Source organism: Halictus rubicundus, unplaced genomic scaffold, assembly GCF_050948215.1.
Source record: "Halictus rubicundus isolate RS-2024b unplaced genomic scaffold, iyHalRubi1_principal scaffold0132, whole genome shotgun sequence".
NCBI lineage: Eukaryota > Metazoa > Arthropoda > Insecta > Hymenoptera > Halictidae > Halictus > Halictus rubicundus.
The window spans coordinates 596,738-614,698 of record NW_027488673.1 but is presented as its reverse complement, the minus strand read 5'-3'; the positions used below and the strand labels follow the sequence as shown (position 1 = coordinate 614,698).

At 42.8% G+C, this 17,961-nt stretch overlaps 1 protein-coding gene across 1 annotated transcript; it reads right to left on the bottom strand.

Annotated features, from left to right (window-relative positions):
- Positions 1 to 1,793: 1,793 nt before the first annotated feature.
- Positions 1,794 to 6,806, bottom strand: LOC143363798 (uncharacterized). The gene is made up of 2 exons (XM_076804331.1): positions 6,719 to 6,806; positions 1,794 to 6,613 (listed from the first exon to the last, which is right to left on the bottom strand). Exons 1-2 carry the CDS (start codon positions 6,804 to 6,806, stop codon positions 1,794 to 1,796), a joined length of 4,908 nt encoding a protein of 1,635 aa, XP_076660446.1.
- Positions 6,807 to 17,961: the final 11,155 nt, after the last annotated feature.

The following is a 17,961-nucleotide window of genomic DNA, read 5'->3' as shown; positions in this document are numbered from 1 at the left end:
TATCCTCTATCCTATCCTCTCCTCTATCCTGTCCTATCCTCTATCCTATCCTATCCTCTACCCTATAGTATCCTCTATCCTATCCTATCCTCTATCCTATCCTCTCCTCTATCCTATCCTATCCTCTATCCTATCCTATCCTCTATCCTATCCTCTCCTCTATCCTATCCTATCCTCTAATATATCCTATCCTCTATCCTATCCTTTCCTCTATCCTATCCAATGCCCTATCCTATCCTCTATCCCATCCTATACTCAATCCTATCCTGTACTGTATTATATCCTATCCTCTTTCCTATCCTCAATCATATCGTATCCTCTATCCTATCCTATCCTCTACCCTATAATATCCTCTATCCTATCCTATCCTCTATCCTATCCTCTCCTCTATCCTATCCTATCCTCTATCCTATCCTATCCTCTATCCTATCCTATCCTCTATCCTATCCTATCCTCTATCCTATCCTATCCTCTATCCTATCCTCTCCTCTATCCTATCCTCTATCCTATCCTATCCTCTATCCTATCCTATCCTCTATCCTATCCTATCCTCTATCCTATCCTATCCCCTATCCTATCCTATCCTCTATTATATCCTATCCTCTATCTCATCCTATCCTCTATCCCATCCTATACTCAATCCTATCCTATACTGTATTATATCCTATCCTCTTTCCTATCCTCTATCATATCGTATCCTCTATCCTATCCTATCTGTTGAGATCGTCACGGGTTGGTCGATGCTCAACTGGTCAATTTCGAACTTAAACGAAAGTTGACCTCGTCGAAATAATTAGATGCCGTTGTTCGGTAAAATGTAATTTATTAATAGAGAGCAACACAGAAATTAACAACTAACTAGACAGTGATTAAAAAAGCTCGTGAGAATATCGTGGTCGAAATATGGTTGTTCGCGTTTTCACGGTTGAGATGGTTCTGCTTGGTCAGTTTGTGCGCTGCCTCGAAGTCCACTCATTCCACCCCCGTTGACGGGGAAAACTTGCGGGGGATGCAAAAGTCTAGTGCCATTGGCTGATGGGACTTGGAGAGATATTTTTTGGGACCGCCTCTTGTCGTGGAGGTGAGACCCCCCTCTCCAAGCCCCGGTGGGAAATTCGAATTCGTAGTTAACGGGACTTCGAGACTACGCGAGAGCAGGCCCAATTGGCCCGCATCTGTTTCGGCTTGCATGTATTGTCGCGTTGGCCTTGCTGACCATACCGTCGTTCGAACGCGGGACGGGGGCCTCGGACACGTCGTAAACGTTATTAGAGGGCCCCAAGCTGTAAAAGGCCATATTCTTCTAAAACATCCGAGGATGCGACAATTTTCGAAGGGTACGCGGGTCGGCTCGCGTGGGCCCCAGATGCCGCCGAGTTATGGCAAGGGTCCGTCTTTGTTCGCACGGTTGCCGTAGGCCTGCGAGGGATTACCGTTGAGGGTCACGCCTCAACATATCGCCCCCCTTGAACGGACTGTTCAATGTTGATTAGAACTCGGACTTACTTATATTTGTAACTAAAGTAAGCATCGGCTGGATGCACTTATCGATAAAGTAAAAGAACCGCTAAGCTAATACGATGAATATAATATTAGGTACTAAGTTTAAACTATGCTAGGATATAGGGGTGCTTGTATAATTACATGTCGACTGGTAACGGAGAAAGACGCTTTACTGATCGCTTGTATTCGCCGCGAGAGGTTTTTACAGTGACCACGCGAATGATACCGTCTTCGCCAGGATGAATTGCGGTAACTCGACCCAATGGCCATTTCATCGGTGGGGTGTTGTCCTAGTGCAGTATGACCATGGATCCGATCGGCAGATGGACTGTCCCGCCAGAATGCCATTTCCTACGAACGGTCAGCTCCTGTAAATATTCAGTCTTCCAACGCTTCCAGAAGTGTGCTTTAATCTTTTGGATATGTTGCCACGACGAGAGTCGTCCGTCGGGCACCTGCGCGTAATCATGGTCAGGCATATTTATCAGGGACTCGCCAATTAAAAAATGACCTGGCGTTATCGCCGTCAGGTCGTTCGGATCGCTCGAGATAGGTGTTAGCGGACGCGAATTTAAGACCGCTTCAATCTGCGCTGTTAAGGTCAGGAGGCCTTCGAATGACAATAGTGCCTCCCCCATTACGCGCACGAGGTGATGCTTTAGGGATTTTACCGCAGCTTCCCAGATGCCACCAAAATGTGGCGACCTCGGTGGTATGAAATGCCACGTTATTGACTGATTCGCGAGCGATTCAACGATTGCCTGATTATTTGTTTTGTCGCTCAAGAAGCTGTCCAGTTCTCGTATTTCCTTATTAGCGCCGACGAAATTAGTCGCATTGTCGGAATAAATGTCGCTAGCCCTTCCTCGTCTCGAAAAGAATCGACGCAATGCCGCTAAAAACGCTTCTGTCGTTAAATCAGATACAATTTCTAAGTGTACGGCTCGAGTGACGAAGCATGTAAAGACGGCTAGGTAGACCTTGATTTTTCCGCGGTTTCGATGAATTTTCTCCTTAATAAGGAATGGTCCGCAAAAATCAATTCCGCATCGTAAAAACGGTCGTGAATATGTGACTCTACTTGCCGGTAAATTTCCCATCGGATAATTTATTGACACCGGCTTAGCCCGACGACAAATAATACAGTTATGTATTATTTTTCGTATTACTCCCTTTACTTGTGGAATCCAATAGTATTGGCGGATTGCATTTAATGTGGCTTGTACACCGGCGTGCAGATTTTTCAGATGTGCTTCGTGAATAATTAACCTAGTTACTAAATGAGATTTAGGTAATAGTATTGGATGTTTTTCTCGGAAGGGCAGAGCCGCGTTTTTCAAACGACCGCCCACTCGCAAGATGCCATCGTCGTCTAGAATCGGAGTTAACGATGACAAATTAGAAATTCGACTTGATGCCTTAATTTCGCGAAGTTCGGATTTGTATGCTTGTTGTTGAACAAGTGTCACGATTCGCAGTTCTGCATTATTTAATTCCCGTGTTGACAAAGGTCCAGATGATGGACTCTTTTTCAAACTGTTTTGGACGAATCGAAGCATGTACGCGACCACGCGTTTAAGCCGCTGAAACGAAGAGAACCTGATTAAAAAATCGGGTTCAGGTATTTGAGTTGTTAGTGTTGTGATTGGACGCAACTCTGGTACGTCGATTGGTTGAAGCGGAGAAATAGGCCATTGCTCTTCTTCAAGAGCTAACCAGGATGGCCCGCGATGCCAGAGATCGCAATGAATGAAATCGACTGAGCGCATGCCGCGAGATATGAAATCTGCCGGATTTTCGGCGGAAGCAATGTGACGCCAGTCACTAATATCCGTTATTTCCTGAATCTCCGTTACGCGATGAGATATGAAGGTTTTTAATGTGTGAGGGGCTGATTTGATCCAGTGCAAAGCTACGGTGGAATCTGACCAGAAGAACACTTTGTTAAGATTGACATGTCGTAACGCTTGCTTCGTGGAGGCGAATAAATGTGCGAGGAGTTGCGCGGCACATAATTCTAATCTCGGAAGGGTTACGGTTTTTAACGGAGCTACTCTTGATTTGGAAGCTATTAATTGCGTAATTATTAACCCATGTTTATTGCTGGACCGCAGGTACAGACAAGCGCCGTAGGCGCGCTCACTCGCGTCACAAAACCCGTGGAGTTGAATCTCGGTGCAATCCGCTTGCATAACATGCCTACGTATTTGAAGATTTTGGAGTTCATGTAATTCTTCCCAAAAGGTAACCCACTCGGTATGAAGATCCGTTGGTAAAGATTCATCCCAATCAAGTTGTAGTTTCCACAAGGTTTGCATGATTAATTTTGCGCGCACAATAACCGGTCCCAAGAGTCCGAGAGGATCGAATAATGTCGCGATTTTAGAAAGGATAGTACGCTTAGTGACCTTATTTGTTAATGCGGACTCCTTGACCATATATGAAATTGCATCTGTACGCGCATTCCAATAAACTCCGAGTGTCTTGATGGTTGTGTCTAAATCTAATTTAAGATGTACAGATTCTGCCTTGTCGGTTAACGCGTGAATTAATCCTTCTTTATTTGTCGCCCACTTACGAAGTTTAAACCCCCCCTTTGCGCAGAGCAATTGAATTTCGTTTATAGTGGCGACCGCCTCTTCGAAAGTATCCGCGCCGGTTAGCATGTCGTCGACATAAAAGTCCTCGCGTAATACTCGTGCGGCTCGTGGAAAATTTTCGCCTTCGTCGGCGGCTAGTTGGAATAACGTGCGAATTGCCAAAAAGGGGGCTGCAGATGTACCGTACGTCACGGTATTTAGCGCGTACGTCTCTATGGGATTGTCTGGAGTTTCGCGCCATAAAATCTTTTGGTATATCCGGTGATCGGAACTGACTTCGATCTGCCGATACATCTTTTCTATGTCAGCCGTTATAACGTATGTGTAGGTTCGAAATTTAATTAAGAGTGCGTAAAGCTCTTCTTGAATGGTAGGGCCTGTCAAAATATTGTCGTTTAGTGATTGACCTGATGTAGTTTTCGCTGAGGCATCAAATACTACGCGTACCTTAGTAGTCAGACTGTCTGTCTTGACTATTGCGTGGTGCGGTAGATAGTACCCTTCAGTCGTACTAGCGGATTCGAGTTTCGTCATATGACCTAATTTTTTATATTCCCTTAAAAAATTGACATATTCTTCCCTCAGTGCGGGTTCCCTTGCGAGTTTTGTTTCTAGCGCGTGAAATCTGCGAAGCGCGGCCTTATATGAATCTCCTAAATTCGGTGGGAAAGATTTGAATGGGAGTTTTACAGTGTATTTCCCGGTCACGGAGTCGCGCGTGATATGTTCCACGTAATGTTTCTCACATGTGCGCTCGTCGATTGATAGAACAGGCCTTTGCGGTATTTCTTCCAATTCCCAAAACCTTGATATGTTATCATTCAAAGAAATACGGGTTACATGGCAATGAGTTGCCTGATTAGAATTTTCGCCCGGTACCGTCCCTGCTAAAACCCAACCAAATTTAGTTTTGCTTAGGATTAGCGAACTATTCGCAAGATTTATTTTCCCAACGCACTGAACTTCGTAGAACAAATCTACGCCGAGCAAAGCATCTATCTCGGAGGGAACGTTGAAATTAGGATCTGCCAGTGGCAAATTAGACGGAATCTGAAGTTGCGTCTTTGAAATTTGTTTAGATGGTAACGTAGCGGTGATGCTGGGGAGAATGAAAAATGTGGCGTCTGCGGTGAATTTGTTAATTCGCGATTGAATAGTGGCACGCGAATAGTGCATGGTGTTGGATACACCCTTGTTGACCCCTATAATTGGAATGTTAGTTCCCTTTAACGAAAGGCCTAACCTTTTTGCGAAGCGTTCAGTCATGAGATTTGACTGCGATGCTGAATCTAGGATGACTCTACATGAAATAAGACGACCTGCCTTGTCCGGAATATACACAATCGCGGTGGAAATAAACGTTTCGATGCCTAAGATCGATTTTAATGATACGACCGTTGCAAGTCTAGCCGATGGCTCCTTGTGCAGCAATGTATTATGTTTTTCGTTGCATTGTTTACATGTGCCAAAGGTGCACTTTGTAACATCGTGATTCGGTCGGAGACAGTTTATGCACAAGCCTGCCTTCTGCACGATTTCGATGCGTCTTTCGACGGTTGTGCTTAGGAATTTCTGGCAATATTGGATGTAGTGATTGCCCTTGCACAATGCGCAGCGCCCCTTTTGCACGGAAAGTGTTAAGGCGTGCACGTTCGAATTAGATAGTTTCCGGATTCGAATGTTCGGGTTCGTAAAAGATTGACTGGTTGCCTTAATTGGCTCGTTCCTTGCCGGTTCTAATATTTTGCAACGACTATGTAAAAATTGCAAAAGATCGTCCATGCTCGGGATTTCGGTATCCTGAGTATGTTCTCTCCATTTTAATCGCGTTTGATCGTCTAATTTGCTTGTGATTGCGTAAATCGGGAACGATTCAAGAAAAGGTTTTTTGAGAGCCTTCAATGCGTTGTAATGCTTGGTTACTAAATGCGTTAAGTCCGTCAACGACTTATTCACGTTTCGCGTACATGCTTGTAGTTCGAAAAATGCCTGAATCCTATTGTTAATAATAATCCTTGGATCGTTATACGTTTTTTCGAGAATATCCCAAGCTACCGAGTAATTCGCCTCGGTAGTTTCTAATGATTCGATGAGTCCGGCGGCTTGCCCCTTTACGCATGATTTTAGATAAACTAATTTCTGCACGCCGCGCAACTTGACATCGTCGTGAACTGCTGCCCTGAATGCGTCCGAAAAACTTGGCCATCCGTCACAAGAACCACTGAATTCCGGCAATTGCATGGTCGGTAATTTAACCTGCGTGTGAGTTTCCGAATGAACCGTTAACGGAGAGTCTGCGTTCGAATTTCCGGCGCCCAAACCCGAGAATTGTTGAGAATGAGACAATTGTGCATTTATCGCAAGACGGTCTGCCTGAGCTTGTGCCCTATCATGTTCGCCCTCGAGTTGCCTTGCCATAGCTAATGTTTCGAAATATTGCGCTTCGAATTCGGCTCTTTCGTTGAGCCGTGATTCAAACTGATTATCCTCCGCACTTAATTCTAACGCTTCTTGGATTAATTGAAAATTTTGAAATTCGCGTTCGATTTGCGCTATGCGTATTTTTATATTCGCGATAGGGATTTGTTCCGAAGATGTAAGCGGCGAAATAAAACCTTTGAACAATGTTAATTTGGTTTTTATAGTAGCGCGTTTTCGAATCAGATCGCGTTCGCTGGGTTGCGCCTTGTCTTGAGAAGCCATCGTAACAGACTTTATTGTACGACTACGTGAACTACGACGAAATTACGAAATTGGCGAGTATGATTTATGCTTTGACTCACAATTACGATGATGACGTCGTCTCGATGTTGGAGTTCCCTGCGGTGGACTTGTTCCGTACAGCTGTAGACTCCTTGATGACGACGCTTCGACGCTTGACGTCCTTACGGTTGCAATCCGTGGACGCCCTCGATGATTCTCCACGTTGTTGGCTGTGATGTGGAAATCTCTGCGATGGATTGGTTCCAGGCAGATCGTAGATTTCCCGAGTCGATGATCCTTAGATAGGCCTTGCCGCTTCGATCCGACGGTAGATTGTCACTCTAGTTGATTGTTGTTGCTCTCCGATGATTGGCACAGTGAATCAGAGGATGATGCTTGTCCCAATGTCACTGGTATCCGGCTCGAAGGACCAATTTTTATGTTGAGATCGTCACGGGTTGGTCGATGCTCAACTGGTCAATTTCGAACTTAAACGAAAGTTGACCTCGTCGAAATAATTAGATGCCGTTGTTCGGTAAAATGTAATTTATTAATAGAGAGCAACACAGAAATTAACAACTAACTAGACAGTGATTAAAAAAGCTCGTGAGAATATCGTGGTCGAAATATGGTTGTTCGCGTTTTCACGGTTGAGATGGTTCTGCTTGGTCAGTTTGTGCGCTGCCTCGAAGTCCACTCATTCCACCCCCGTTGACGGGGAAAACTTGCGGGGGATGCAAAAGTCTAGTGCCATTGGCTGATGGGACTTGGAGAGATATTTTTTGGGACCGCCTCTTGTCGTGGAGGTGAGACCCCCCTCTCCAAGCCCCGGTGGGAAATTCGAATTCGTAGTTAACGGGACTTCGAGACTACGCGAGAGCAGGCCCAATTGGCCCGCATCTGTTTCGGCTTGCATGTATTGTCGCGTTGGCCTTGCTGACCATACCGTCGTTCGAACGCGGGACGGGGGCCTCGGACACGTCGTAAACGTTATTAGAGGGCCCCAAGCTGTAAAAGGCCATATTCCTCTAAAACATCCGAGGATGCGACAATTTTCGAAGGGTACGCGGGTCGGCTCGCGTGGGCCCCAGATGCCGCCGAGTTATGGCAAGGGTCCGTCTTTGTTCGCACGGTTGCCGTAGGCCTGCGAGGGATTACCGTTGAGGGTCACGCCTCAACACTATCCTCTACCCTATCCTATCCTCTATCCTATCCTATCCTCTTTTCTACACTATCCTCTATCCTATCCTACCCTCTATCCTATCCTATCCTCTATACTATCCTCTATCATATCGTATCCTCTATCCTATCCTCTATCCTATCCTATCCTCTATCCTATCCTATCCTCTATCATATCCTATCCTCTATCCTATCCTATCCTGTATCCCATCCTATCCTCTATCCTATCCTATCCTCTATCCTATCCTATCCTCTATCCTATCCAATACCCTATCCTATCCTCTATCCCATCCTATACTCAATCCTATCCTATACTGTATTATATCCTATCCTCTTTCCTATCCTCTATCATATCGTATCCTCTATCCTATCCTATCCTCTACCCTATAATATCCTCTATCCTATCCTATCCTCTATCCTATCCTATCCTCTATCCTATCCTATCCTCTATCCTATCCTCTCCTCTATCCTATCCTATCCTCTATCCTATACTATCCTCTACACTATCCTATCCTCTATCCTATCCTATCCTCTATCATATCCTATCCTCTATCCTATCCTATCCTCTATCCTATCCAATGCCCTATCCTATCCTCTATCCCATCCTATACTCAATCCTATCCTATACTGTATTATATCCTATCCTCTATCCTATCCTATCCTCTATCCTATCCTTTCCTCTATCCTATCCAATGCCCTATCCTATCCTCTATCCCATCCTATACTCAATCCTATCCTATACTTTATTATATCCTATCCTCTTTCCTATCCTCAATCATATCGTATCCTCTATCCTATCCTATCCTCTACCCTATAATATCCTCTATCCTATCCTATCCTCTATCCTATCCTCTCCTCTATCCTATCCTCTCCTCTATCCTATCCTATCCTCTATCCTATCCTATCCTCTATCCTATCCTATCCTCTATCCTATCCTCTCCTCTATCCTATCCTCTATCCTATCCTATCCTCTATCCTATCCTATCCTCTATCCTATCCTATCCTCTATCCTATCCTCTCCTCTATCCTATCCTATCCTCTATCCTATCCTATCCTCTATCCTATCCTATCCTCTATCCTATCATATCCACTATCCTATCCTATCCTCTATCCTATCCTATCCTCTATCCTATCCTATCCTCTATCATATCCTATCCTCTATCCTATCCTATCGTGTATCCCATCCTATCCTCTATCCTATCCTCTCCTCTATCCTATCCTCTATCCTATCCTATACTCTATCCTATCCTATCCTCTATCCTATCCTATCCTCTATCCTATCCTATCCTATCCTATCCTCTATCCTATACAATCCTCTATCCTATCCTCTATCCTATCCTATCCTCTATCATATCCTATCCTCTATCCTATCCTATCCTCTATCCTATCCTATCCTCTATCATATCCAATGCCCTATCCTATCCTCTATCCCATCCTATACTCAATCCTATCCTATACTGTATTATATCCTATCCTCTATCCTATCCTATCCTCTATCCTATCCTTTCCTCTATCCTATCCAATGCCCTATCCTATCCTCTATCCCATCCTATACTCAATCCTATCCTATACTGTATTATATCCTATCCTCTTTCCTATCCTCTATCATATCGTATCCTCTATCCTATCCTATCCTCTATCCTATCCTATCCTCTATCCTATCCTATCCTCTATCCTATTCTATCCTCTATCCTATCCTATCCTCTATCATACACTATCCTCTATCCTATCCTATCGTGTATCCCATCCTATCCTGTATCCTATCCTCTCCTCTATCCTATTCTCTATCCTATCCTATACTCTATCCTATCCTATCCTCTATCCTATCCTCTCCTCTATCCTATCCTATCCTCTATCCTATCCTCTCCTCTATCCTGTCCTATCCTCTATCCTATCCTATCCTCTACCCTATAGTATCCTCTATCCTATCCTATCCTCTATCCTATCCTCTCCTCTATCCTATCCTATCCTCTATCCTATCCTATCCTCTATCCTATCCTATCCTCTATCCTATCATATCCACTATCCTATCCTATCCTCTATCCTATCCTATCCTCTATCCTATCCTATCCTCTATCCTATCCTATCCTCTATCCTATCCTATCCTATCCTATCCTCTATCCTATACAATCCTCTATCCTATCCTATCCTCTATCCTATCCTATCCTCTATCCTATCCTATCCTCTATCCTGTCCTCTCCTCTATCCTATCCTATCCTCTATCCTATCCTATCCTCTATCTTATCCTATCCTCCATCCTATCCTATCCACTATCCTATCCTATCCTCTATCCTATCCTATCCTCTATCCTATCCTATCCTCTACCCTATAATATCCTCTATCCTATCCTATCCTCTATACTATCCTCTCCTCTATCCTATCCTATCCTCTATCCTATCCTATCCTATCCTATCCTCTATCCTATACAATCCTCTATCCTATCCTCTATCCTATCCTATCCTCTATCATATCCTATCCTCTATCCTATCCTATCCTCTATCCTATCCTATCCTCTATCATATCCAATGCCCTATCCTATCCTCTATCCCATCCTATACTCAATCCTATCCTATACTGTATTATATCCTATCCTCTATCCTATCCTATCCTCTATCCTATCCTTTCCTCTATCCTATCCAATGCCCTATCCTATCCTCTATCCCATCCTATACTCAATCCTATCCTATACTGTATTATATCCTATCCTCTTTCCTATCCTCTATCATATCGTATCCTCTATCCTATCCTATCCTCTATCCTATCCTATCCTCTATCCTATCCTATCCTCTATCCTATCCTATCCTCTATCCTATCCTATCCTCTATCATATCCTATCCTCTATCCTATCCTATCGTGTATCCCATCCTATCCTCTATCCTATCCTCTCCTCTATCCTATCCTCTATCCTATCCTATACTCTATCCTATCCTATCCTCTATCCTATCCTCTCCTCTATCCTATCCTATCCTCTATCCTATCCTCTCCTCTATCCTATCCTATCCTATACCCTATCCTATCCTCTATCCCATCCTATACTCAATCCTATCCTATACTGTATTATATCCTATCCTCTTTCCTATCCTCTATCATATCGTATCCTCTATCCTATCCTCTATCCTATCCTATCCTCTATCCTATCCTATCCTCTATCATATCCTATCCTCTATCCTATCCTATCCTGTATCCCATCGTATCCTCTATCCTATCCTATCCTCTATCCTATCCTATCCTCTATCCTATCCTATCCTCTATCCTATCCTCTCCTCTATCCTATCCTATCCTCTATCCTATACTATCCTCTATACTATCCTATCCTCTATCCTATCCTCTCCTCTATCCTATCCTATCCTCTATCCTATCCTATCCTCTATCCTATCCTATCCTCTATCCTATCATATCCACTATCCTATCCTATCCTCTATCCTATCCTATCCTCTATCCTATCCTATCCTCTATCCTATCCTATCCTCTATCCTATCCTATCCTCTATCCTATCCTCTCCTCTATCCTATCCTATCCTCTATCCTATCCTCTCCTCTATCCTGTCCTATCCTCTATCCTATCCTATCCTCTACCCTATAGTATCCTCTATCCTATCCTATCCTCTATCCTATCCTATCCTCTATCCTATCCTATCCTCTATCCTATCCTCTCCTCTATCCTATCCTATCCTCTATCCTATACTATCCTCTATACTATCCTATCCTCTATCCTATCCTCTCCTCTATCCTATCCTATCCTCTATCCTATCCTATCCTCTATCCTATCCTATCCTCTATCCTATCATATCCACTATCCTATCCTATCCTCTATCCTATCCTATCCTCTATCCTATCCTATCCTCTATCCTATCCTATCCTCTATCCTATCCTATCCTCTATCCTATCCTCTCCTCTATCCTATCCTATCCTCTATCCTATCCTCTCCTCTATCCTGTCCTATCCTCTATCCTATCCTATCCTCTACCCTATAGTATCCTCTATCCTATCCTATCCTCTATCCTATCCTCTCCTCTATCCTATCCTATCCTCTATCCTATCCTATCCTCTATCCTATCCTATCCTCTATCCTATCCTATCCTCTATCCTATCCTATCCTATCCTATCCTCTATCCTATACAATCCTCTATCCTATCCTATCCTCTATCCTATCCTATCCTCTATCCTATCCTATCCTCTATCCTGTCCTCTCCTCTATCCTATCCTATCCTCTATCCTATCCTATCCTCTATCTTATCCTATCCTCCATCCGATCCTATCCACTATCCTATCCTATCCTCTATCCTATCCTATCCTCTATCCTATCCTATCCTCTACCCTATAATATCCTCTATCCTATCCTATCCTCTATACTATCCTCTCCTCTATCCTATCCTATCCTCTATCCTATCCTATCCTATCCTATCCTCTATCCTATACAATCCTCTATCCTATCCTCTATCCTATCCTATCCTCTATCATATCCTATCCTCTATCCTATCCTATCCTCTATCCTATCCTATCCTCTATCATATCCAATGCCCTATCCTATCCTCTATCCCATCCTATACTCAATCCTATCCTATAGTGTATTATATCCTATCCTCTATCCTATCCTATCCTCTATCCTATCCTTTCCTCTATCCTATCCAATGCCCTATCCTATCCTCTATCCCATCCTATACTCAATCCTATCCTATACTGTATTATATCCTATCCTCTTTCCTATCCTCTATCATATCGTATCCTCTATCCTATCCTATCCTCTACCCTATAATATCCTCTATCCTATCCTATCCTCTATCCTATCCTATCCTCTATCCTATCCTATCCTCTATCCTATCCTCTCCTCTATCCTATCCTATCCTCTATCCTATACTATCCTCTATACTATCCTATCCTCTATCCTATCCTATCCTCTATCCTATCCTATCCTCTATCCTATCCTATCCTCTATCCTATCCTATCCTCTATCCTATCCTATCCTATCCTATCCTCTATCCTATACAATCCTCTATCCTATCCTATCCTCCATCCGATCCTATCCACTATCCTATCCTCTATCCTATCCTATCCTCTATCCTATCCTATCCTCTACCCTATAATATCCTCTATCCTATCCTATCCTCTATACTATCCTCTCCTCTATCCTATCCTATCCTCTATCCTATCCTATCCTATCCTATCCTCTATCCTATACAATCCTCTATCCTATCCTCTATCCTATCCTATCCTCTATCATATCCTATCCTCTATCCTATCCTATCCTCTATCCTATCCTATCCTCTATCCTATCCTATCCTCTATCATATCCAATGCCCTATCCTATCCTCTATCCCATCCTATACTCAATCCTATCCTATACTGTATTATATCCTATCCTCTATCCTATCCTATCCTCTATCCTATCCTTTCCTCTATCCTATCCAATGCCCTATCCTATCCTCTATCCCATCCTATACTCAATCCTATCCTATACTGTATTATATCCTATCCTCTCTCCTATCCTCTATCATATCGTATCCTCTATCCTATCCTATCCTCTATCCTATCCTATCCTCTATCCTATCCTCTCCTCTATCCTATCCTATCCTCTATCCTATCCTATCCTCTATCCTATCCTATCCTCTATCCTATCCTATCCTCTATCCTATCCTCTCCTCTATCCTATCCTCTATCCTATCCTATCCTCTATCCTATCCTATCCTCTATCCTATCCTATCCTCTATCCTATCCTATCCTCTATCCTATCCTATCCTCTATCCTATCCTATCCTCTATTATATCCTATCCTCTATCTCATCCTATCCTCTATCCCATCCTATACTCAATCCTATCCTATACTGTATTATATCCTATCCTCTTTCCTATCCTCTATCATACCGTATCCTCTATCCTATCCTATCCTCTACCCTATCCTATCCTCTATCCTATCCTATCCTCTATTCTACACTATCCTCTATCCTATCCTACCCTCTATCTTATCCTATCCTCTATACTATCCAATCCTCTATCCTATCCTATCCTATACCCTATCCTATCCTCTATCCCATCCTATACTCAATCCTATCCTATACTGTATTATATCCTATCCTCTTTCCTATCCTCTATCATATCGTATCCTCTATCCTATCCTCTATCCTATCCTATCCTCTATCCTATCCTATCCTCTATCACATCCTATCCTCTATCCTATCCTATCCTGTATCCCATCGTATCCTCTATCCTATCCTATCCTCTATCCTATTCTATCCTCTATCCTATCCAATACCCTATCCTATCCTCTATCCCATCCTATACTCAATCCTATCCTATACTGTATTATATCCTATCCTCTTTCCTATCCTCTATCATATCGTATCCTCTATCCTATCCTATCCTCTACCCTATAATATCCTCTATCCTATCCTATCCTCTATCCTATCCTATCCTCTATCCTATCCTATCCTCTATCCTATCCTCTCCTCTATCCTATCCTATCCTCTATCCTATACTATCCTCTATACTATCCTATCCTCTATCCTATCCTATCCTCTATCATATCCTATCCTCTATCCTATCCTATCCTCTATCCTATCCAATGCCCTATCCTATCCTCTATCCCATCCTATACTCAATCCTATCCTATACTGTATTATATCCTATCCTCTATCCTATCCTATCCTCTATCCTATCCTTTCCTCTATCCTATCCAATGCCCTATCCTATCCTCTATCCCATCCTATACTCAATCCTATCCTATACTGTATTATATCCTATCCTCTTTCCTATCCTCAATCATATCGTATCCTCTATCCTATCCTATCCTCTACCCTATAATATCCTCTATCCTATCCTCTCCTCTATCCTATCCTCTCCTCTATCCTATCCTATCCTCTATCCTATCCTATCCTCTATCCTATCCTATCCTCTATCCTATCCTCTCCTCTATCCTATCCTCTATCCTATCCTATCCTCTATCCTATCCTATCCTCTATCCTATCCTATCCTCTATCCTATCCTATCCTCTATCCTATCCTATCCTCTATCCTATCCTATCCTCTACCCTATCCTATCCTCTATCCTATCCTATCCTCTATTCTACACTATCCTCTATCCTATCCTACCCTCTATCCTATCCTATCCTCTATCCTATCCTCTCCTCTATCCTATCCTCTCCTCTATCCTATCCTATCCTCTATCCTATCCTATCCTCTATCCTATCCTATCCTCTATCCTATCCTCTCTTCTATCCTATCCTCTACCCTATAATATCCTCTATCCTATCCTATCCTCTATCCTATCCTATCCTCTATCCTATCCTATCCTCTATCCTATCCTCTCCTCTATCCTATCCTATCCTCTATCCTATACTATCCTCTATCGTATCCTACCCTCTATCCTATCCTTTCGTATCCTCTATCGCATCCTATCCTCTATACTATCCTATCCTCTACCCTATCCTATCCTCTATACTATCCTATCCTCTATCCTATCCTATCCTATCCTCTATCCTATCCTATCCTCTATCCTATCCTATCCTCTATCATATCCTATCCTCTATCCTATTCTATCCTCTATCCTATCCTATCCTCTATCCTATCCTATCCTCTATCCTATCCTATTCTCTATCCTATCCTATCGTATCCTCTGTCCTATCCTATCCTCGATCCTATCCTATCCTCTATCGCATCCTATCCTCTATCCTATCCTATCCTCTACCCTATCCTATCCTCTATACTATCCTATCCTCTATCCTATCCTATCCTATCCTCTATCCTATGCTATCCTCTATCCTATCCTATCCTCTATCCTATCCTATCCTCTATCCCATCCTACCCTCTATCCGATCCTATCGTATCCTCTATCGTATCCTATCCTCTATACTATCCTATCCTCTATTATATCCTATCCCCTATTCTATCCTATCCTCTATCCTACCCTATCCTCTATCCTATCCTATCCTCTATCCTATCCTATCCTCTATCATATCCTATCCTCTATCCTATTCTATCCTCTATCCTATCCTATCCTCTATCCTATCCTATCCTCTATCCTATCCTATTCTCTATCCTATCCTATCATATCCTCTATCTTATCCTATACTCTATACTATCCTATCATCTATCCTATCCTATCCTCTATCCTATCCTATCCTCTATCATATCCTATCCTCTATCCTCTTCTATCCTCTATCCTATCCTATCCTCTATATTATCCTACCCTCTATCCTATCCTTTCGTATCCTCTATCGCATCCTATCCTCTATCCTATCCTATCCTCTATCCTATCCTATCCTCTATACTATCCTATCCTCTATCCTATCCTATCCTCTCCTCTATCCTATGCTATCCTCTATCCTATCCTATCCTCTATCCTATCCTATCCTCTATCCTATCCTACCCTCTACCCTATCCTATCGTATTCTCTATCGTAACCTATCCTCTATCCTATCCTATCCTCTATTATATCCTATCCCCTATACTATCCTATCCTCTATCCTACCCTATCCTCTATCCTATCCTATCCTCTACAATATCGTATCCTCTATCATATCCTTTCCACTTTCCTATAATATCATCTATCCTATCGTATCCTCTATCTTATCCTATCCTCTATCCTATCCTATCATCTATCCTATCCTATCCTCTATCCTATCCTATCCTCTATCCTATCCTATCCTCTATCCTATCCTATCCGCTATCCTATCCTATCCTCTATCCTATCCTATCGTATCCTCTATCGTATCCTATCCTCTATCCTATCCTATCCTCTATCCTATCCAATACCCTATCCTATCCTCTATCCGATCTTATCCTCTATCCTATCCTATCCTCTATCCGATCCTATCCTCTATCTTATCCTGTCCTCTATCCTATCCTATCCTCTATACTATACTATCCTCTATCCTATCCTCTATCCTATCCTATCCTCTATCCTAACCTATCCTCTATCCTATCCTCTCCTCTATCCTATCCTATCCTCTATCCTATCCTATCCTCTATCCTATCCTATCCTCTATCCTATCCTCTCCTCTATCCTATCCTCTATCCTATCCTATCCTCTATCCTATCCTATCCTCTATCCTATCCTATCCTCTATCCTATCCTATCCTCTATCCTATCCTATCCTCTACCCTATCCTATCCTCTATCCTATCCTATCCTCTATTCTACACTATCCTCTATCCTATCCTACCCTCTATCCTATCCTATCCTCTATCCTATCCTCTCCTCTATCCTATCCTCTCCTCTATCCTATCCTATCCTCTATCCTATCCTATCCTCTATCCTATCCTATCCTCTATCCTATCCTCTCTTCTATCCTATCCTCTACCCTATAATATCCTCTATCCTATCCTATCCTCTATCCTATCCTATCCTCTATCCTATCCTATCCTCTATCCTATCCTCTCCTCTATCCTATCCTATCCTCTATCCTATACTATCCTCTATCGTATCCTACCCTCTATCCTATCCTTTCGTATCCTCTATCGCATCCTATCCTCTATCCTATCCTATCCTCTACCCTATCCTATCCTCTATACTATCCTATCCTCTATCCTATCCTATCCTATCCTCTATCCTATGCTATCCTCTATCCTATCCTATCCTCTATCCTATCCTATCCTCTATCCCATCCTACCCTCTATCCGATCCTATCGTATCCTCTATCGTATCCTATCCTCTATACTATCCTATCCTCTATTATATCCTATCCCCTATTCTATCCTATCCTCTATCCTACCCTATCCTCTATCCTATCCTATCCTCTATCCTATCCTATCCTCTATCATATCCTATCCTCTATCCTATTCTATCCTCTATCCTATCCTATCCTCTATCCTATCCTATCCTCTATCCTATCCTATTCTCTATCCTATCCTATCGTATCCTCGGTCCTATCCTATCCTCGATCCTATCCTATCCTCTATCGCATCCTATCCTCTATCCTATCCTATCCTCTACCCTATCCTATCCTCTATACTATCCTATCCTCTATCCTATCCTATCCTATCCTC

Coding starts and splice junctions, on each gene's coding strand:
- LOC143363798 (XM_076804331.1), bottom strand. CDS start 6,806: ATGGCTTCTCAAGACAAGGCGCAACCCAGCGAACGCGATCTGATTCGA. Junction 6,614..6,718: donor CAAATTAACATTGTTCAAAG/GTTTTATTTCGC, acceptor AATTAATCCAAG/AAGCGTTAGAATTAAGTGCG.